At 37.6% G+C, this 23,462-nt stretch overlaps 1 protein-coding gene across 1 annotated transcript in view; it reads right to left on the bottom strand.

Annotated features, from left to right (window-relative positions):
* Cntn5 (contactin 5) overlaps positions 1-23,462 on the bottom strand; it is a 515,033-nt gene that overhangs the window by 474,556 nt on the left and 17,015 nt on the right. Inside the window, exons 3-4 of the mRNA XM_052189412.1 lie at positions 22,757-22,880; positions 21,575-21,750 (exon numbers count right to left, since the gene is read on the bottom strand). Coding sequence (XP_052045372.1) covers positions 21,575-21,750; positions 22,757-22,880 — 300 coding nt within the window. The remainder of the gene's footprint in view (positions 1-21,574; positions 21,751-22,756; positions 22,881-23,462) is intronic.

Below are 23,462 nucleotides of genomic sequence, written 5' to 3'. Positions count from 1 at the left end.
GACTGCTGTTTTGCATGCAATGCTGAAATTGAAATCCTGCTTCCAGGAATAACTATGCCAGGAGGCATATTTTAAACTTTGGTTTGTAAGGATGAGAAAGAAGCCAAGATACCCATGTGTGTTTTTTACAGCTGAAGAAAAGAAGCCAATTCCATAACAATTCCTAATTAAGTATAGGTTTGCTATGTGGTGCTTCTGTCTCACTTCCTGTTGTAAATTCTATAATGCAGTCACTGCTGAGAGTTTAATATTATTATTAACATGTATGCTTTTGCATTCAGGTAATTTAAACATGAGCATTATGCTCTAAAAGGCCAGAAGGGACTTCATATCCCCTGGAACTTGAGACAATAGGTGTTGTTAGCCTCCTATGTGGGTGCTGGAGCAGAACTCCGTCCTCTAGAAGGACAGCCTGTGTTCCACGGATTCCATTTCTAGCCTACTTACTGCTGAACTAATACAAAAGCACATTTGGGGGGCGCGAGGGGGGGTTGTCTCCAGCTTCTTACTATGGAAGTACTTGCATGTATATTCTAACTTCTAGATTATTCTTAATGGGGTGTCTTTAAACATTTTAATCATTATTTTCCTTAAATAGATGTTCCAATTTTGATAAAGTGGACAGACACCCCCCATTGGTTTTCATGCTTGCCTCATTCCTTCCTCCTTTTCGAATTGGCTTTGGCTCCCATAGAACACTCTTCTTAAAAAACAAAAAACAAAAAACAAACAAAAAAAAAAAACGGAACAGCTTCATTCATTTTTCTCTGTCTTTGTATCACTCTGTTTCTCTCTGTCTCTCTGTCTCTCTGTCTCTCTCTGTCTCTCCCTCTCTCTCTCCCTCTCTCTCTCTCTCTCTCTCTCACACACACACACACACACACACACTTTAATAGGCTTTATTTTTCTTGAAAGAGAGATTTACTGATTTTCTATTTTACCCTTCACTAGGAGGGAAAGAGTTGAGATACAGTGATAGCACAAAAAATAAAAGCCTATTGTGAAAGAAATATAACCCTTTACTTTAATGGTATTTTAGACACTAATTTGTAGTAGGATTAAAATTTTATTAATATTATGGCATAGATAAGTATCAGGTATGTTTGTGTGTGTGTATTAACGTGTATATGAGTGTCAATGTTAGATTGTGTGCATATGCATGTATCTGTGTATGTGCTTGTGTGTGTGTGCATGTATATGCATCCAATTCTTAAAGAAGTGCCAGAACATGGTTCAGGAATTGAGTCTTGTGAGGAGAATTCTGAGTATATGTGCGAGCCAAGAAAAGGACAAAAGAGTCTTGTGATCTTTTTCCTCAAGACCTGAAATGTGTTTTCGTGCTTCTCCCAAGTGTAGTGGATAGGGGCGAGCTTATTTCAGCTTGCTCATTATCTCTAACTGTTGTCAGTCAATTAAAAGTTTAAACTATCTTTTATAAGCCTCTGTTAGAAAGCAGGTATTTGTCACCTGTGGCGTATTGCTGTGATTGTATACAGCTTGGGCTCATAAGAAGTCAAGTTCTCATGAACCTCGCTTAACTCTCTGAGTATAAACTCTCTGAGACTTTCAATAGAATTGACTATTGCATGAGGCTTTACTGGTTGTGTTCTCGCAGGCCCCACTGCCTCTAGAACAGTGACAAACCAGCGCAGACATAACTCTTATCCACAATGATCTTTCAGAAAGCATCACCATTAAGGCAACCTGAGCAAGGTATATGTGAGGAGTTTACATGCTAAACAAGGTCCCAGTAATCAAGTTTTACTTTGATGAGCTCTTCAGTTTGTTCAAGAGCAGAATTCCTTGTGAGTTATCTTCCCAAGATACTTCTAAACGAAAGCTATATTCATGTTTGTCATTTTTTCTTGTCCTTGTGGTAAACACTCAGTCATACATTGTCCTAATATAAATAGTGACATATATTTTAATTCAATTTTAGCAGAAGGACACACTTAGAAGAGTTAGATTTTAATGCAGTATGTTAAAGGGAACATTTTTTTCTTATTCTGTTAGTTCCCCTCTTTGAGCAAGGCTGTAAATTTCGTAAATGAGGTAGACCTACAAAGACTGCATAATCTATGAATGAAGAGAAGCAATTTCATTTTATAAGTTTTATGGGGAGATGGTAATTTGTCTCCATGTCAGAGGCCAGGAGAAAAATAACATCTGCTATATGTAACAATGAAGGGTATCACTTTGTGGTGTAGGAGTTTCAACAGGCCCTGGGCAAGGACAAACCATTCCAGTTCAAAGGACCAGTTAAAATGTATGTATTACTGAATTTTATTTCTCCTTCAATGACTGTCATGCTGCAATCAGTGAACAAAATGTCATATTCAAAATGTTGCAGAGATACAAGGGTTTTTCAAGGTAAATAAGTTAGGTTAACAGTTAATTTTTATGTCTTGTATTTAAATGTTCACTAACCATTATATATACTTACAATGCCATCCTAGTTTTTGAGATGGTGGTAAAGGCAATTTGAACTAATATTATGAGCTATTAGTCCTTTCAAGTTGTATAAACTTAGATAACTAAATTTAGACTTCAATTTAAGCCCACATCTACATGCTAAATTTTTAAGTAAGATGAGACTGTGCTAATACCAGCTTGTTAGCTGATTTTCAGCTTCTCCTTATAAGACTAATAGATCATATAAGCTCCAGGTGCTAGAATATAACTTGACCTAAAGTAGGATTAATGGGAAATTATCAATCTTTAAGCTATTGCTTTTTCGAAGATGAATATTTGCAATAGGCTAGATTGAATTTACATTGGAAGACAAAATTGACATAGAGCACAAGACTCCTAAGATCATTATGTGTCTCCTGAATTCACTATAACTCAAAGACATAGGCATTTGCATAGAATGAATTATGTTTATTTTATCTCCTTCATTAGATACTTTCCCATTACTTTGAACAAATGCTGGAACAAGAAGCAACACAAAGATGGAACAATTTACTTGGGCTAATGCTTTGAGAAATGGAGTCCTTTTCTCATGTGTGAAAAACGGGGAGGTGGGAGAGCCTTGTGCATGTGTGAAGCTGAGGCACATGGTACCATCAGATGAAGAACCAAGAACAAAAAGAGATGGAAGAAGAAGCAGGGCTAAGCATCTAGATTTATCATTCAAGATTATTTCATACCAGTGGGATTTCTCCACAGCTTTCTCCAGCTCTGTACACCTTCCAAAATGCCACACCTCCTAGATCAGGAGTACTACATGGGGAACAAATATGCAAAAGTCTGATCCATATTGTACTATCTCTGATGCTGCTAGTTCACAGGGATCTAAAATTGTAGATGTTTAGTAAATTTCAAAAGTTCTTATAGTTTTAACAGCTTTAATACTGTGCAAAAACCTAAAATTTGAAGTCTCTGAAAACTTATTTACATGCTACTGTAAATATGAAAACAAGTTAAAGATGCCCAACATACAAAGCATAGAGTAAATATTCACATTTCAAAGAGGAGGAATGGGACATAATAAGGAAATATTGCTCCAAAGCAGTACAGAAACCTAGCAGCTGCTCCATGTCCCAGTCTATCATCTATTATGATGATGACAGCATCTACATAGAAGGGACTTATCTAGATCCACCTGTCCAATTATGCTGCCAGTGCCATGTATGGGCTCACTCTTAGTCGAGTTGCAACTGGCTGCCTGTCACTTTCCACAATGCTAACCCTGTATTTCTAGAATCTCTAGCCTGGGGTCTCCATTAAAACTGAGGTTTCATCCTAACATAACATATGCAAAAACTCTCCTACCTTTGCAAACAATTCTTTATTTTATGTTCTTTATGGTATACATTCCCAGATAGAACAAGATAAAACTCACTTTCATTTTTTTTTCAGTTGCCTAAATACCCATATCAGATGGGACCCCACAATACCCAGCAAACATGGGCTCTACCCCACAAAATCAGAGTCTCGTCTCCCTCAAGGTCCACACCTTTATCTTCACCTGGGGAAAATTGCCTCCCCTAGCACTGTCTACCTTCCATGAGGCCTACTCTAAGGAGGAGCACAGGAGGCCTGCTCTCACCAGAGACATAGCACTGCTTGCCTCCCAGGAGGCATGCTTAACCTAGGGCACACAGCTCCAACTGCCTCCAGGGGGGCCTGCTCCAATCTGGGATACCTAGGCCAGTAAAAACCAGAAACAACCAGATGGTGAACAGCAAATGTAAGAACATAATAAACCAAAGCCAATGCCATTTGGCAACATCAGAACCAAGCTCTTCTACTATAGCAAAAGTTGATTACTCTAATGCCCGTAGAGCAAGATTCTGATCTTAAATTATATCCCAGGAAGATAATAGAGGCCTTTAAAGAGGATAAAAATAATTCCCTTAAAGAAATACAGGAATACAGAGTTAAAAATGTAGACTCCCTAAAAGAGGAAGCATGTAAGTCCCTTAAAGATATAGAGGAAAAATATAATCAAACAGGTGAAGGAAATGAACAAAATAGTCCAAGATATAAAAATGAAAATAAGAACAATAAAGAAATCACAAATGGAGGCAACTGTGAAGATGTGAAACACAGGAAAGAGAACAGGAGCTACAAATGCAAGCATCACTAACAGAAAACAAGATATGGGAGAGAGAATCTCAGGTGTCGAAGATACCATAGAAGCCATTGACACAGCAGGCAAAGAAAATGCAAAGTGTAAAACAATTCATAAACCAAAAAATCCAGGACATTTGGGACACAATGAAAAGACCAAACCTAAGAATAATAGGAATGTAAGAGGGTAAAGAGTCCCAGTACAAAGGGCAGAAAACACCAACAAAATCATAGAAGAAAACTTCCCGCTGGGCAATGGTGGCGCACTCCTTTAATCCCAGAACTTGGGAGGCAGAGGCAAGAAGATTTCTGAGTTCAAGGCCAGCCTGGTCTACAAAGTGAGTTCCAGGACAGACAGGGCTACACAGAGAAACCCTGTCTTGATAAAACAAAACAACAACAAAAACAAAACAAAAAACAAAACAAAAAAAAGAAAGCATCCCTAACCTAAAGAATGAAAGAGATGGTCATAAAAACAAAAGAAGCCTACAGAACACCAAACAGATTGGACCAGAGAAGGAAACCCTCCCACCACATAATAATTAATCACTAAATGTAGAGTATAAAGGAAAATATAAAAAGCAGTAAGGGGAAAAGGCCAAGTAACACATAAAGACAGGCCTAACAGAATTACAACCGACATCTCAATAGAGATGCTAAAAGCCAGAAGATCCTGGAAAGATGTCTTGAAGACCCTAAGAGATCAAAGATTCCAGCACAGACTGCTATTCCCACTAAAACTCTCAATTTTCACCGATGGAAAAACCAAGATATTATATGACAATTATTTTTCTACTGATCCAGCCTTATAGAGGATACTAGAAGAAAAACTCTAACACAAGAAGAGTACGCACACCCAAGAAAACACAAGAAATCAATCGTCTCACAACAAACCCAAAAGCAGAGAATCACATACACAAAATACCGCTTCTAACAACTACAACAACAAACAGGAACTAACAATCATTGGTCATTAATATCTCTCAACATCAATGAACTCAATTTCCCAATAAAAAATACATAGGCTAACAGACTGGATACATAAATATGATCCATCATTCTGCAGCATACAAGAAATACACCTGAGCAACAAAGATAAATACTAACTTAGAGTGAAAGGCTGGAAAAATGTTTTCCAAGCAAACAGTCCCAAGAAATAAGCTGGACTAGTCATTCTCACGTCCAAATAAAATAAAATTTCAATGAAAATACTCAAATGAGTTTGGGAAGGACACATCATACTCATAGAAAAATTTACCAAGATGAAGTCTCAATTCTGAATATCTGTGCCCCACATATAAGGACACACAAATTTATAAAATGTCCTTTACTAAAGCTCAAGATGCACATTGAACCCTGCACAATAACAGTGGTACATTTGACACCCCACTCTCACCAACAGACAGGTCATTAAACAAGAAATTAAACAGAAAAATAATTAAACTAACTGAAGTTATGAAGCAAATGGATTTAACAAATATCTACAGAACATTTCACTGCAAAACAAAAGAATATACCTTCTTCTCAGCACTTCACAGAAACTTCTTCAAAATCAAACATATAATCAGACATAAAACCATCTACAATAGATACAGGAAGATTAAAATACCCCCTTGCATTCTATCAGATCACCATAGACTAAGGCTAATCTTCAACAGTGACAGAAACTACAGAAATCTCACATACTCAAGGAAACTGAAGAACTCTCTGCTCAATGATAGTTTAGTCAGGGAAGAAAGAAAGAAATAAATTAAAGACTATAGAATTCATGAAAATAAAATCACAACATATCCAAACTTATGAGACATAATGAAAGCAGTGCTAAGAGAAAAATTTATAAAGAATTGAAGCGATCTCAAGCTAACAACTTAACAGCACACCTAAAATCTCTAGAACAAAAAGAAGCAAGCACACTCAAGAAGAGTAGACAGTAGGAAATAATCAAACTCAAGGCAAAAAGTAACCAATTAGAAACAAAGAGAATGGCTTCTGTAAGGGGCAGCAGCAGCAGTGGCAGCAGCAGCAGCAGCAGCAGCTCGTCCAGAGGAAGAGCCATCAGCAGTGGAACCAAGGCGACAAGGTCTTGGCAGACCCTGGACCCGCTACTACTGACCATCACTGGCCAGCTGGGCTGCAATTGGCGGCAGATTTACAGAGCCTTTCACCACACAGAAGCCACATCAGAACTCTCCCTCCCTACAGTCAGTTATGAGAGACTCTCCAACATCTTGGCTCTCGGATACCAGAGAGAACTGACAGCCTGAGGTACACAAACATAACCTGAGGCCAACATCGCGGGGGTCGGGGGTTGGCCTGCACCCAGGCCCTGGGTTGTTTTGGGGGCCATTGGTGTGCCAACCAGCCCAGGAGGTTGTCAGCCCAGCAGTCTGTCCCAATGTGTGTGCACCGCCATTTTGACTACTGGACACCAGAGAGTTCTAGCAGGCAAAGCCAGCTAACAGTCATAGCACGAGGCTAACATAGCAGGGGTCTAAGCCTGACAGGCGTTGGACTGCACCCAGGCCCTGGGCTGTCTGGTGGGCCATCTGTGTGCCAACCCGGCCAGGAGGTTGTTAGCCTAGCAAACTCTCCCGGCACTTTCAGGGAGTGCTTACACGCTGCCATCTTGGCTACCTGAAAGAACCAGTTAGCAGTCATAGCTCGAGGAAAACATTGCTCCTGCCTAAGCCTGCCAGGCTTTTGCCTAGACTCAGGGCATGAGTAGCTAGGCTAGCCTTGTGTGCACCAACCCGGTTGAGGGAGCGGCTGCCTGGCAGAGTGATCAGCACTCGGAAAAGGTCCCTGCAGCATACACCATCAGCACGCCCTGAAGGAGCAAATGGGCATCCATGGTTCACAGACACAATCTGGAGCAAGGCACACTAGGGCTCCAAGGAAACCCAAGAGGAGGGCAGCACATCAGCAATCTCTGACAGGGGAAACCCAGCCATCCAGTGTTGCAGAAATAGCCCTAGAGCCTCACAGGAGGCTCAAACATCAGCCAGAGACAAGACCAACTAATGCCAGAGATAACAAGATGGCAAAGGGCAAACGTAGGAATGCTACTAACAGAAATCTAGGCAATATAGCAGGTCTGAACCAAAATTAACAACATCAGCAACTCCTGGATACACCAACACACCAGAAAAACAAGATTTGGATTTAAAAATCACTGGTCATGATGCTACTAGAAGAACAGAAAAAGAACATAAACGAATCTATTAAAGAAATACAGGGGAACATGAATAAGCTAGAAACCCATATACTGGAAACACAAAAATCACTTAAAGAAATTCAGGAGAATAAGGCTCAAGAGATAGAAGCCAATAAAGAAGAAACACAAAAAAGACTTAAAGAAATGCAGATTCAGAGAAAGTGATTCAAAGGGCAGAAGTCATGAAAGAGGAAACACAAAAATCTCTTAAAGAATTACAGGAAAACAAACAAGGAACTGAGCAAAACCATCCTGGATCTAAAAACAGAAGTAGAAACAGCTAAGAAATTACAAAGGGAGACAACTTTGGAGATAGAAAACCTTGGGAAGAAATCAGGGGCCATAGATGCAAATATCAACAACAGACTACAAAAAATAGAAGAAAGAATCTCAGATGCCAAAGATACCATAGAAACCATTGACTCAACAGTCAAAGAAAATGCAAAATGCAAAAAGCTTGTATCCCAGAACATCCAGGAAATCGAGGACACAATGAAAAGACCAAACCCAAGGATTATAGGTATAGATGAGAGTGAAGATTTACAACTAAAAGGACCAGGAAATATCTTTAACAAAATTGTGGAAGAAAACTTCCCTAACTTAAAGAGATAGATGCCCATGAATATATAAGAAGCCTTCAGAACTCCAAACAGACTGGACCTGAGCAGAAATACCTCCAGTCACATAATAATCAAAACCCCAAATGTACTAAACAAAGAAAGAATATTAAAGGCAGTAAGAGAAAAAGTCCAAGTAACATATAAAGGAAGACTTATCAGAATTGCAATAGACTTCTAGCCAGAGACCATGAAAGCTAGAAGATCCTGGGCAGATCTCATGTAAGAGATCATGTAAGTGAACACAAATGTTAGCCAAGATTTCTATACCCAGCAAAACTCTCAATCACCATAGATGGAGAAAGCAAGATATTACATGACAAAACCAAATTTATACAATATCTTTCCACAAACCCAGCCCTACAAAGAATAATAGGGGGAAAACACCATTACAATAAGGGAAACTATACCCTGGAAAAAGCAGGTTATTAAACTTCTTTTATCAAACCCAAAAGAAAATAACCACACAAGTATAAAATTAACATCAAAAATGATAGGAAGCAATAACCACTACTCCTTAATATCTCTTAACATCAATGGACTCAATTCCCCAATAAAAAGACATAGACTAAAAGACTGAATAAGGAAACAGGACCCTACATTTTGCTGCATACAGGAAACAAACCTCCGTGTCAAAAACAAAAACTACCTTAGAGTAAAAGGCTGGAAGACAATTTTACAAGACAATGGTCTCGGGAAACGAGCCAGAGTAGCAATTCTAATATCAGATAAAACTGACTTTCAACCTGAAGTCATCAAAAGACACACGGAAGGACACTTCTTGCTGGACAAAGTAAAAATCCACCAAGAAGAACTTTCAATTCTGAACATCTATGCTCCAAATGCAAGGGCACCCTCATTCGTAAAAAAAAACTTTACTAAAGCTCAAAGCACACATTGCACCTAACACAACAATCGTGGGTGACTTCAACACTCCATTCTCATCAATGGACCGATCAGGAAAACAGAAACTAAGCAGGGACACAGTGAAACTAATTGAAGCTTTGGACCAATTGTATTTGACTGATATTTATAGAACATTTCACCCTAAAACAAAAGAATATACCTTTTTCTCAGCATCTCATGGTACCTTCTCCAAAATGGACCATATAATTGGTCACAAGACAGACCTCAACAAATACAAGAAGAACAAAATAATCCCATGTCTCCTATCAGATCACGATGGAATAAGAATGGACTTCAATAGCAACAAAAACAACAGAAAGCCCACATACACATGGAGGCTGGACAATACTCTACTCAATGACACCTTGGCCAAAGAAGAAATAAAGAAAGAAATCAGCGACTTTTTAGAATTTAATGAAAATGAAGGCACAGCATAGCCAAATCTTTGGGACACAATGAACTGAACGCAGTGCTAAGAGGAAAACTAATAGCCCTGAATGCCTCCAAAAAGAAACGGGAGAGAGCATACAATAGCAGCTTAACGGCACACATGAAAGCCTGGAACAAAAAGAAGCTAATTCACCCAGGAGGAGAAGAAAACAGGATATCATCAAATTCAGGGCTGAAATCAATCAAGTAGAAACAAAGAGAACCATACAAAGAATCAACAAATCCAGGAGCTGGAGCTTTGACAAAATCAACAAGATAGATAAACCATTAGCCAGACTGACCAAAGGGCACAGAGAAAGTATCCAAATGAGCAAAATTAGAAATGAAAAGGGAGATATAACAACAGAAACTGAGGAGATTCCAATAAATCATTAGAGCCTACTACAAAAGCCTATACTCAACACAACTGGAGAATCTGGAGAAATAAACAATTTCCTAGACAGATACCAAATACCAAGATTAAATCAGGACCAAATAGATCATCTAAACACTCCCATCACCCCTAAAGAAATAGAAGGGGTCATAGAAAGTCTTACAACAACAACAACAACAACAACAACAACAACAAAAAAACAGGACCAGATGGTTTCAGTGCAGAATTCTATCAGACCTTCAAAAAAGACTTAAACCAATACTCTTCAAACTATTCCACAAAATAGAAACAGAAGGATCACTATCCAACTCCTTCTACAAAGCCACAACTACGCTGATACCAAAACAAAAGAGAACATCAGACCAATTTCCCTTATGAACATCGATGCAAAAATACTCAATAAAATTCTTGCCAACTGAATCCAAGAACACATCAAAACGATCATCCACCATGATCAAGTAGGCTTTATTCCAGGGATGCAGGATTGGTTAAATATATGGAAACCCATCCATCCAATCCACTACATAAACAAACTCAAAGAAAAAAAAACACATGGTTATTTCATTGGATGCTGAAAAAGCATTCGACAAAATTCAGCATCCTTTCATGCTTAAAGTATTGGAAAGAACAGGAATTCAAGGCCCATACCTAACCATAGTAAAAGCAATATACAGCTAACCAGTAGCCAGCATCAAACAAAATGGAGAGAAACTTGAAGCAATCCCACTAAAATCAGGGACTAGACAAGGCTGCCCCCTTTCTCCTTATCTTTTCAATATTGTACTTGAAGTACTAGCTCAGGCAATTAGAAAACAGAAAGAGGTCAAAGGGATAAAAATTAGAAAGGAAGGAGTCAAACTATCATTATTTGCAGATGATATGATAATCTACATAAGTGACCCAAAAAAACTCCACTAGAGAACTCCTACAGCTGATAAACAACTTCAGCAAAGTGGCAGGTTATAAAATCAACTCAAGCAAATCAGTAGCCTTCCTATACTCAAAGTATAAGCAGGCTGAGAAAGAAATTAGGGAAATGACACCCTTCACAATAGCCACAAACAGTATAAAGTACCTTGGGGTTACTCTTACCAAACATGTGAAAGATCTGTATGACAAGAACTTCAGGACTCTGAAGAAGGAAATGGAAGAAGACCTCAAAAAATGGAAAAACCTCCCATGATCATGGATTGGCAGGATTAATATAGTTCAAATGGCAATTTTGCCAAAAGCAATATACAGGTTCAATGCAATACCCATCAAAATCCCGACTCAGTTCTTCATACAGTTAGAAAGAACAATTCTCAAATTCACCTAGAATAACAAAAAACCCAGTATAGCTAAAATTATTCTCAACAACAAAAGAAATTCTGGGGGAATCAGTATCCCTGACCTCAAGCAATACTACAGAGCAATATTGTTAAAAAAAACTGCATGGTATTGGCACAGTGAGAGGAAGGCAGGTTGATGGAACAGGATTGAAGATCCAGAAATGAACCCACACACCTATGGCCACTTGATCCTCGACAAAGGAGCTGAAAACATCAAATGGAAAAAAGATAGCCTTTTCAACAAATGGTGCTGGTTCAACTGGAGGTCAGCATGCAGAAGAATGCGAATTGATCCGTCCTTGTCTCCTTGTACTAAGCTCAAATCCAAATGGATCAAGGACCTCCACATAAAGCCAGACACTCTGAAGCTAATATAAAAGAAACTGGGGAACACCCTTGAGGACATCGGTACAGGGGGAAAGTTCCTGAGCAGAACACCAATAGAGTATGCTCTAAGATCAAGAATTGACAAATGGGACTTCATAAAATTGCAAAGTTTCTGTAAGGCAAAGGACACCATCAAAAGGACAAATTGGCAACCAACAAATTGGGAAAAGATCTTCACCAATCCTACATCAGATAGAGGGCTAATATCCAATATATACAAAGAACTCAAGAAGTTAGACCCCAGAAAAACAAATAACCCTATTAAAAAATGGGGTATGGTGCTAAAAAAGTATTTTCACCTGAAGTACTTCGGATGGCGGAGAAGCATCTTAAAAAATGCCCAACTTCATTAGTCACTAGGGAAATGCAAATCAAAACAACCCTGAGATTTCACCTTACACCAGTCAGAATGGCTAAGATTAAATATTCAGGAGACAGCAGGTCTTGGCAAGGATGTGGAGAAAGAGGAGCACTCCTCCACTGCTGGTGGGGTTGCAAATTGGTACAACCACTCTGAAAATCAGTCTGGTGGTTCCTCAGAAAACTGGGCACTTCACTTCCGGAAGATCCTGCTATTCCACTCCTGGGCATACACACAGAGGATTTCCCAGCATGTAATAAGGATATATGCTCCACTATGTTCATAGAAGCCCTATTTATAGTAGCCAGAAGCTGGAAATAACCCAGGTATCCCTCAACAGAAGAATGGATGCAAGAAATGTGGTATATATACACAATGGAGTACTATTCAGCCATTAGAAACAATGAATTCATGAAATTCTTAGGCAAATGGATGGAGCTGGAGAATATCATACTAAGTGAGTTAACCCAGTCTCAAAAGATCAATCATGGTATGCACTCACTGGTAAGTGGATATTAGCCTAGAAAATTGGAATACCCAAAACATAATCCACACATCAAACAAGGTACAAGAAGGACGGAGGAGTGGCCCCTGGTTCTAGAAAGACTCAGTGTAGTAGTATAGGGCAATACCAGAACAGGGAAGTGGGAAGGGGTCGATGGGAGAACAGGGGGAGGGAAGTGGGCTTATGTGACTTTTGGGGTGTAGGGGGCCAGAAAAGTGGAAATCATTTGAAATGTAAATAAAAAATATATTGAATAAAAAAAAGAAACAAAGAGAATAAAGCAACAATGAAAAAAATCAAGAACTGGTTCTTTGAAAAAAAATCAACAAGATAGACAAACCCTTAGCGAAACTATCTAAATAGTTCAATAACTCCTAAGGAAATAGAAGCCATTATTTAAAACCTCCAAATCAGAAAAGCCCAGGGCTGGATAGTTTTAATGTAGAGTTCTTTCAGACCTGAAAAGAACTAAAACAAATACTACTCAAATTATTCCACAAAATGGAAAGAGAAGGAACACTACCTAATTCCTTGAATGAGGCACCATTATGCTGATACCTAAACAAAACTATGAAGAGAATTTCAAACCAATTTCACTTATGAACATATACAAAGAAATACTCAATAAAATTATTGCAAACAGAATCCAATAACACATGAAAAATATTATTCATCTTTATTGACCGACTAGGCTTCAACCCAGGGATGCCAGGATGGTACAAAATAAAAAAATCCATCAAGGTAATCCACCATATAAACAAACTCAAATAAAATATCATATGACCATCTCATGAGATGCTGAACAAGCCTTCAAAAAAATACAGCACACATTTATGTCAAAAAGTCTTGGAGAGATCAGGAATTCAAGGTACATACTTAACAGAATAAAAACTATATACAGCAAGAAAATAACCAACATTAAATTAAATGGAGAGACACTTGAAGCAATCCCTCTAAAATCAGGGACAAACAGGGTGTCCACTCTCTTCCAATCTATCTGATATAGTACTTGAAGTTGTAGCTAGTGCAATAAGATAATAGAAGGACATACAAGGGATACAAATTGGAAAGGAAGAAGTCAAGGCATCACTATTTATTGATGAATGGTGGTATATAGAGGCGACCCATAAAATTCTGCCAGATAACACTTAGAGCTGATAAACAACTTCAGCATAGTGGCTGGATATAAAATTAACTCAAACAATTCAGTAGGCCTCCAATATTCAAATGATTAACAGGCTAATAAAGAAATTAAGGAAACAACACCCTTCACAAATAATATAAAATACCTTGGTGTACCTTTTATTAAGCAAGTCCCTGAAGAAAGAAATCAAAGAAAACCTCAAAAGATTGAAAGATATCACATGCATATGTATCAGTAGAATTAATATAGTGAAAATGGCTATCTTAACAAAAGCAACCTGTAGATTCAATGCAATTTCCATCAAAATTCCAGTGAAACTTTCTACAGATCTCTTGAAAGAGGAATTCTCAACTACATATGGAAAAAAAAACAAGAAAACAATTCTGAACAATGAAAGAACTTCTTGAGCAATCATTGTCCCTGATCTCAAATTGTACTACAGAGCAGTAATGACAGAAATCTCATGGTATTGATACAGAGACAGACAGGTTGATCAATGTAATAAAATCAAAGAACCTGAAATTAACCCACATACCTGCAGACACTTGATAGTTAAAAAACAAGCCCAAACCATACAGTGGTCAGAAGAAAGTGTCTTCAACAAATGATGCCGGTCTACTTGAGAGTCTGTATGTAGAAGGATGCAAATAGATCTCTATTCATCACTCTGTACAAAGTTCAATTCCAAGTAGATCAAGTACTTCAACATAAAACCAGATACACTTAATATTATAGAAGAGAGATGAGAAATAGCATTGAAGGAATTGGCACAGAGGAAGTTTTCCAGAACAGAATACCAATGGCTCATGCTCTAAGATCAAAATTTGATAAATGGAACCTCATGAAACTGAAAAGCTTCTGTAAGCAAAGGACACTGTCAATAGGACAAAATGGTAACCTATAGGTTGGAAAAAGATCTTCCCTAGTCCCATATCTGACAGAGGGCTAATAACCAAAATATATAAAAAACTTAAGAAGTTAGACTCCAAAAAAACAAATAATCTAACTAAAAATGGGGTACAGAGATAAACAGAGAATTCTCAACAGAGGAATCTTCTTTTTAGTTAGATATTTTCTTTATTTACATTTCAAATTCTATCTCCTTTCTTCATTTCTCCTCCAAAAATCCCCTATCCAATTCCCCCTCCCCCTGCTCACTAACCCATCCACTCCCACTTCCCTGACCTGGCGTTTCCCTACCCTGGGGTAATGAGCCTTCATGGGTCTAAGGGCCTCTCCTCTCATTGATGGAGAGGAGGCCATCCTCTGCTACCCATGTGGCTGGAGCCATGGGTCCCTCCATGTGTAGTCTTTGGTTGGTGGTTAAGAGGAAATACAGAGACAAAGTGTGGAGCAGATACTGAAAGAAAGACCATCCAAAAACTGCACCACCTGGGGATTCACCACATATACAGTTACCAAAATCAGACACTATTGTGGATATCAACAAGTGCTTGCTGACAGGAGCCTGACATAGCTGTTTACAGAGAGGCCCTGCCAGTGCCTAACAAACAGAGACAGGGATGCTGTCAGCCAACCATTGAACTGAGCACAGGGTCCCCAACAGAGGAGCTAGAGAAAGGACGCAAGGAGCTGAAGGCATTTACAGCCCCAGAGGAGGAACAGCGATATGAACCAACCAGTACCCCCAGAGCTTCCAGAGATTTAACCATCAACTGAGGAATCTTGAGTGTGCGAAAAGCCCTTAAATGTTTACTACACTTAGTCATCAGGGAAAAGAAAATCAAAATGACCCTGAGATCCACCTCAAACCAATCAGAATGGCTAAGACCAAAAACTCAAGCAACAGCACATGCTGGAGATGATTTGGAGAAAGGGGGACCATTTTCCATTGTTGGTGGATTTGCAAACTTGTTCAACTACTCTGGAAATCATTCTGGCTGTTTGTAAGAGTAGTTCTGATGCTGATGTCCTGTTTCCCAATTTGTTTTTGATCCATCAATAAAAGGAAGCCATGGAACAATTGCTGGGCAGAAGGTAGAGGTGGGACTTTTGAGTCCCTGGAGGAAAAGGGAGACACAAGGAAAGAAAGACAGAGTTTTGTCATGCTTCTGATGAAGAAGGGTTGAAAAGGCATGTACTATCTTAAAACAGAGTGGCTACACAAGCTAATGGGTGGTCAGGGACGTTTAGCAGGGGTTATATGAGACTAGCCACTAAAGTTTAGGACAGGGGAGAGGAGCAGAGCTAAGAGAATTGATAAGGCCATGCTTTTCAAGGTGGGATAGAGTTGCTCCCAGTAATTGTTCTAGGAAGTCAAGTTGAAAATGAATAACTGTGTATGTGTCTTTTTCCCATGGATTCAATAGAATCGGGGAGGGATGGTAGTTCAGTCACTTCTTGGAGCTCCATGTAAAACCAGACACACTGAAACTAATAGAAAAGAAACTGGGGAAGACCCTAGAAGACATGGGCACAGGGGAAAAGTTCCTGAACAGATCACCAATCGCTTATGCTCTAAGATCAAGAATTGACAAATGGGACCTCATAATACTACAAAGTTTATGAAAGGCAAAGGACACTGTCAAAAGGACAAAACGGCAATCATCAAATTGGGAAATGATATTCACCAACCTTACATCTGATAGAGGGCTAATATCCAATATATACAAAGAATTCAAGAAGTTAGACCCCAGGGAACCAAATAACCCTATTAAAAATGGGGTATAGATCTAAACAAAGAATTTTCACCTGAAGAAATTCGGATGGCCTAGAGGCACCTTAAGAAGTGCTCAACATCATTAGTCATTAGGGAATTGCAAATCAAAACAACCCTGAGATTTCACCTTACACCAGTCAGAATGGCTAAGGTCAAATACTCAGGAGACAGCAGATGTTGGTGAGGATGTGGAGAAAGAGGAACACTCCTCCACTGCTAGTAGGGCTGTAAGATGGTACAACTACTTTGGAAATCAGTCTGGCGGTTCCTCAGAAAACTGGACATGACACTTCTGGAGAACCCTGCTATACCTCTCCTGGACATATACCCAAAGGATTGCCCAGCATGCAACAAAGACACATGCTCCATTATGTTCATAGCAGTGTTATTTATAATAGCCAGAAGCTGGAAAGAATCCAGATGCCCCTCAAAGGAGGAATGGATACAAAAAATGTGGTATATTTACAGAATGGAATACTACTCAGCAATTAGAAACAATGAATTCTCAAAATGTTTAGGCAAATGGTTTGATCTGGAAAATATCATCCTAAGTGAGGTAACCCAGTCAAAAAAGAAAACACATGGAATGAAATCTCTGATAAGTGGATATTAATTAGCCCAGAAGCCCTGAATACCCAAGGCACAAATCGCATAACAAATAACTCCCATGAAGAAGTATGGAGAAGGTCCTGATCCTGGAAAGGATTGATCTAGCATTGGAGGGAAATATAAGGACAGAGAAAAAAAGGAGGGAGGTGATTGGAGAATGGATGGAGAGAAGAAGGTTTATGGGACATATGGGGAGGGGGGATCCGGGAAAGGGAAAATCATTTGCAATGTAAACAAAGAATATAGAAAATAAAAATATTTTTAAAAAAATTAAAAATAAAAGTAGTTAAGCTATCTTTCAAAAACAAGCAGTAATTTAGTTATTTGAAAAGGAATCAAGTAGTCATGATCCCCGCATTGTGGAGGGGCACGCAGGAAGACTGGAAGGTCAAGGTCATCAGCTATGTATGTAACTCAACACAGGGCTAGACTGAGGTTCATAAGACTGTGGCACAAAACAAAATAAAATGTGTGTGTGTGTGTGTGTATGTGTGTGTGTGTGTGTACATATGCATACACATGCACATACACATACATATATATGTATGTATATATATATATACAGAAAGAGAGAGAGGGGAAGAAAGAGGGAGGGATAGAGTTGCTTTGTGTGTGGAGAAGATACAATGATAAAAAGCCTTAATTTATTTTATAACAAAATCTAATATTTTTACAACCACTGAACTCATTCAGGCTAATGTCACTCCTTCATTCAGATTCATATTAAAATAAATTAATAAAGTTATGATGAACAAAGCCTTATGGACTAATGAAATAAGCTTAGGCTATACTGTGGAGTTAGTGATTATTCAAATAATTTCATTAGATGCTTAAAACTAGTAAAATGTGGTTTTAAAGTCTAAGGTTAATTTTACTTTAGAGAAAAAAGCTATGAAAAACGCAAAGAGGTAATTTTTGAGTTTTATATGAAAATGAAAGGTTAAATTAAAGGGCTTAGATATAAAGTCTACAAGTCATAAAATCTCTCAAAAGTTAAGGAGGTTATTTTAATCAGCTGCTTCAAGGAAAACGAATGGATTATTTTGGATCTAAATCATCTAAATGCCCTGAAAAGCAATATGTTTAAATTTAGATCTGAACTATCAATTTACCAAGGATTGCAGATAAAGATATATTCTGAAGTTAGAGACAGCATGAGGAGATTTTACTCTTGATTCATTTTCTGTTTGACTTGTTGGCATGAATTATTTCTAAAAAGAACAAATTACCAACTCTGGAGAGACCAAAATGAACTTTGGGTTTAGAATATTAAAAAGTTTCGTTATCCATTTAAAGTTTCATCCAGGTGGCACTAAGCTAACAGAGTGGCGATATTTGCTATGGTATGTTCTCACTTGTCACTGAGGAGAGATCATTCCACTATGTAAAGTAATCACCCTCATGATGAACATAGATTTCAGGAAGAAAATATATTTTTTCAAGATCATCTTCTTTATAACTAAGGCTCACTCCTGGAAAGAATATATCAGTGTTGTGTTTATTTGCAACTCCATCTCTGAACTTGAAAACATGTTTTAAAATTTAAATTTCTCACCCTCATTAATTTTTACTGTAGTCATGTGGGCTAGATGTTTATTAATCATAGGCTGAAAGTACTAACATTAAGTGAGTTGAAATGTATTTGTAGCTATTCTTTTGGGGAAAAGTTAGTGTGAAAATTTCATGAGTAGAAAGTTAATATGTGTCTGTGTGGGACAGGTTAGGAGAACAGGAAGTGTCTCTTCAGTCAGCAACTCAAAGATGTCAGCTGGTACTTAGAATATTCTAATTTTATCTCTGTGTTTAGCTATATCGGTAAGTTAAATGAATTAGTTCATGACTACCTTTTCAAAAATAAAGATTAGGCTTTCTGTCATACTGGTTAATTTTGCTGCTGATTCTTGTGGGATGATGCAGATATTGTAGTACAAGCTTCTGATGTAAAATATGAGACGTTATTAAGAACAACAGTTCCTTCTAAAGTAGAGTATTCTATCTATCTACCATCTATCTATCTATCCTCTATCTATCATCTATCTATCTATCTATCATCTATCTATCCATCTATCTATCATCTATCATCTATCTATAATCTATCTATCTATCTATCATCTATCTATCCATCTATCTATCATCTATCTATCTATAATCTATCTATCTATCTGATTTGGCCACTGAGAATCTCAGGAAGTATTTTCTCCAACCACAATGATTATGAGACTTCCTGGACCATGCTCATGTCCATCTGATGTGCACAGCATTTCATGAGGATTTGCATATGTATCCCACTGCTGTTGATAAAGATCTTTTATCTCAAGTCAGATTAAGAGGAGGGCCAAGATAAGCATGTTAATAAGACAATTTGTAATAATTATTATATAAATATGTTATTCCAACTAAATAGAAAGAACAGTTCAGAAGAATTTATATTCCAGTTAATTTTAAACACATTAGATATAGCTTCTCCCTCCTTCCCTTTCTCTCTTTTCCTATATTTTCCCTTCCTCCCTCCCTCCTACTCTCCCTTCCTCTCTCCCTCCTTCCCTTTCTCCTTCCCTTCCTTCCTTCCTCCCTCTCTCCCTCCCTCCCTTCCTCTCTCCCTTCATTCCTTTTTTTCCTTCCTTTCATTTTTCTTTATTGCTGGTAAAAAGAACCAACGTTAATGTCCTCATCCACTAGTGTCTTCAAAAGCTAGAACCTGTGGTGGTGTTAGCTGCTGATAACAGAAAGATATTTTTGTAATCTAAGCCTCATGTGGAAGATTTAGTCTTCTGGATCCTAACTGTGGACATGCCATTTATTAACATTATTATCATGACAAAAGTTTTACAAGCCCTGATGGTTCTTAAATATGAGAAAGGAAAATTAAATAGTTTTTTACTTTGAAAAAGAGAAGAAATGTGCTAATCCCATAATTAATTCTCTTACTATTATTTACTTGTGCTATCTTATATAATTTTAAAAATTAATCATAGTGCAGTAGTTAATAAGTTCAGAATATAAATATTATTTAGATTATAATGCAATTGCAGTATTCAAGAGAGACCCAAAGTCAAATTAAAGCTATCATTTTTAAAAATGTCAAGTTGTATCTATCTCAAAATGACCATTCTATTCAATAGAAGGGTGGTAGGGAAGGTTACCTGTTTGATTTCATGAGCTATTTTGTTATCACGACTACAAAACCTTTTTATAATTACATGACTGGCCACAAATGTTTCTACAAAATAAATATAGTATTTTCAGTGTACATTTTTTGTTTCTTTTTAATTTCTAAGCATATTGTTCTGAAATCAGCCAAATTGACATAAAAAATAGGATTTTGATTTTCCTAGGATCTTACTCATAGTCTTCCCATTGCGTGTTTTTCCAACTGTTTAGTCTTTTCTTCCTCTTCTCACTTTTATAAGAGGGTGTCTCTATCTCAGATTAATTTTAGAAATGACACAAGGAAGATGCTGGGAAGCAGAATCAATTACTTACTTCATTTCTCAGTTCAAATTAACTTAAAATCATTTTTGATAACTTATATAATGAATATAGTGATATGTATTCATTCAAGGATTCTTTAACCCCTTTCAATTTTTGCTGATTTTAATCCTCAAGAATTTAAATTCAGATAGGATTACTTACTATCAAATAATATTAAAAATTTCACATGGTAGGCTCTTCTCAATGTGGTGTAAGCTTTCCCCATCAATGAAGAAATTTCACATTTTTTTCAAGGATTTTTCATTTGCTTAAGAGTGCACATGATGTACTTTAAGCATACTCATATTAGAGTGTCTATAAGATAATGTCTCACTCTCCCTAGGTAACATGCAGGAAATGGCAGTGCTGGATGATCTTGTCACTGTGTAAATAAATACCAGGTGCCATGATTGCACTAAGCCAGACAGTTTCACTTTCTTCAGGCAATATGGTCTTAGAAAAGACCAGTCATGTATGTAATACCACTGAACAAGATGCAGTGACATATTGGTTGTGTGTGTGTGTGTGTGTGTGTGTGTGTGTGTGACAGTTTCATCTAATCAAAATCAGTATGGAGTTACAGTCACAGTCTGAAGCATTACTGTTTCATAATATTTCCTTGGCTTCTAATATATGCAGAGGTTCTGAAGTGTGCTGTTGTGTGCTTTGATAGACTGTAGGAAATAGCAATAAAATGCACAGAAAAGGACACAAGCAGGTAAAGGATGTCTGGTAAAACCATCTGGTTTCATGAACATTTTAATGCTCAAGAATACTTTGTTGAGTTTATTTGGGAGCTAACAAATATGCTAGGACACTAAATATGCCCTCAGAAGAAATTCATGGTTTTTCTACTTTTAATTCATAACATATTTTCAATCTTAGGATTTATAACTGAAGGTTTAAACTTGTGCAGCTACACTCTAGGTAAAAGAATCTTCTTTTACTCACAGGCAAACTGAAGTGTGGCTTCTCGACTGAGGATACTTCCAAATGTGTTGGTGGCTAAGCACTGGTACAGCCCTGAATCCCTGAGTTCACTTGGATTGTTGATGATGAAGGTGCCATCTATCAGACTGTAGCGATAGTCACTCTCCAGATCAATTTCTGTTCCATTCCGAAGCCATCTTAGAGAAAAATCACATGATAAATACATGATAAATATATATATGCATATACATACACACACATACACACACACACATGTATGTAGCCATGTAGGCTCCCTGATTGTTAGTTAAGTTTCTATGACCCCCTGTGAGCCAGGTTGGTTGATTCTATGAGTTTTCTTGTGACTCCTACACTCTTTCCCCCAATTCTTCAGCAGTATTCTCAGGCTCTGCATAATATTTGCCTTTGAGTCTCTGCATCTGTTTCCATTAATTGTTGAATGAAACCTTTCTGATGATAATTGGGTTAGGTACCAATTTTCATTGAATTTTGATTTTTTGGTTTTTATTTTTTGAAAGTGTGATTTGGTTCTATTCTAGGTTTCTGGGCCACCTGACCTCTGGTTTCTAGTCCTTCAAGTAGTGTCAGTGGTGTCCCCTTCTCATGGGTCTCAAGTTCGACCAGTCATTGTTTGCTACTGCCACAATTTCTATGCCATTACCCCAGCACATCATGCTGGCAGGACAAATTGTAGGCTCAAAGTTTTATGGCTCCACTGGTCTCAAACCCTCTACTGGTTATGGGAGATAGCTGGGTCTTAGTTAGGGTCAGCCTCATAGTTTCCCATACATACATACATACATACATATATGGTTGTGTAGCCTAGTGTTTGATGGGACTCCTAACAGAGGGAGTAGGGATTGTTTCTGACATATTTGCCTGCTTTGGGGACTTTTCTTCTCCTACTGGGTTGCCTCATCAATCCTTAATATGAGGAAATGTACCTAATCTTATTACACCTTGATAACCCTGGGCATCTTTAGTTGATAACCCTGGGAGGCATCCCCTTTTCTGAAGGGAGATGGAGGATTCATGGATGGGGAGGAAGGAGGCAGAGAAGTGTGAAGAATGTAGGACCAGAGGGAGGGCAGGGAAACTGGTTGGGATTTAATATATGGAAGTATAAATAAATAAAAATATAATAAAGTATTTTGTAAAGAAAAATACATAATTAATTTTTACCTGTAAGTAGGCGATGGGTTGCCATGCACTTCACAATTCAGGGCCACCTTCTTTTCATCAGAATCAGTTGGAAAAATGACATCATCAGGTTCTTGCACAAATACTGGCCCATAATCCACACTTTCTACAAAGACACAAATATGGGACCTTTAAAATTATTCAATGCACAAGGTCAATACATATCAGACTATATTTTATTCAAAATCTATAAAGTCTCTTTTTTTATTCAGCAATCAAATGTACTAAAGAAGGAATTGCTAACATGCCTTGTAGAATACCAAAATAATTTTAATTTCTGAAATTGATCTTCATGTGATACCCATAATGAGATTTAAAAACATTTTATTTTTACCTTCTCAAAGCAACAAAGAAAATAATATAAACATTTCAAAATTCTCTAAATTTGTAAAACTTTTAGAATGTTAAAAATAACATACATAGGGTTTCAAATTGAAACTATAACATGGGAACTATAGATGTAAAATTGTTCATATTCATGCATTATTTGATTATTTTCCTATTTGAATTTACACTTATAAATTTTTAAACAATTAAGCAATGTATTTTGATCAAGTCCATCTCCTTTTTCTTCTTCTCCAGCTTCTCCTATATACCCTCCTCGTTCCCACACCTTTCTGTTCTTCTAATTCACTGAGGCCAGCTAGTGCATCTAGTGTGTACAAGGGCCATGCACTTCAAAACCTAC

The sequence above is a fragment of the Apodemus sylvaticus genome, chromosome 7 (genome assembly GCF_947179515.1).
Source record: "Apodemus sylvaticus chromosome 7, mApoSyl1.1, whole genome shotgun sequence".
Lineage (NCBI taxonomy): Eukaryota > Metazoa > Chordata > Mammalia > Rodentia > Muridae > Apodemus > Apodemus sylvaticus.
Note: the sequence above shows the minus strand (reverse complement) of the source record. Positions and strands in the feature narration are given on the sequence as shown.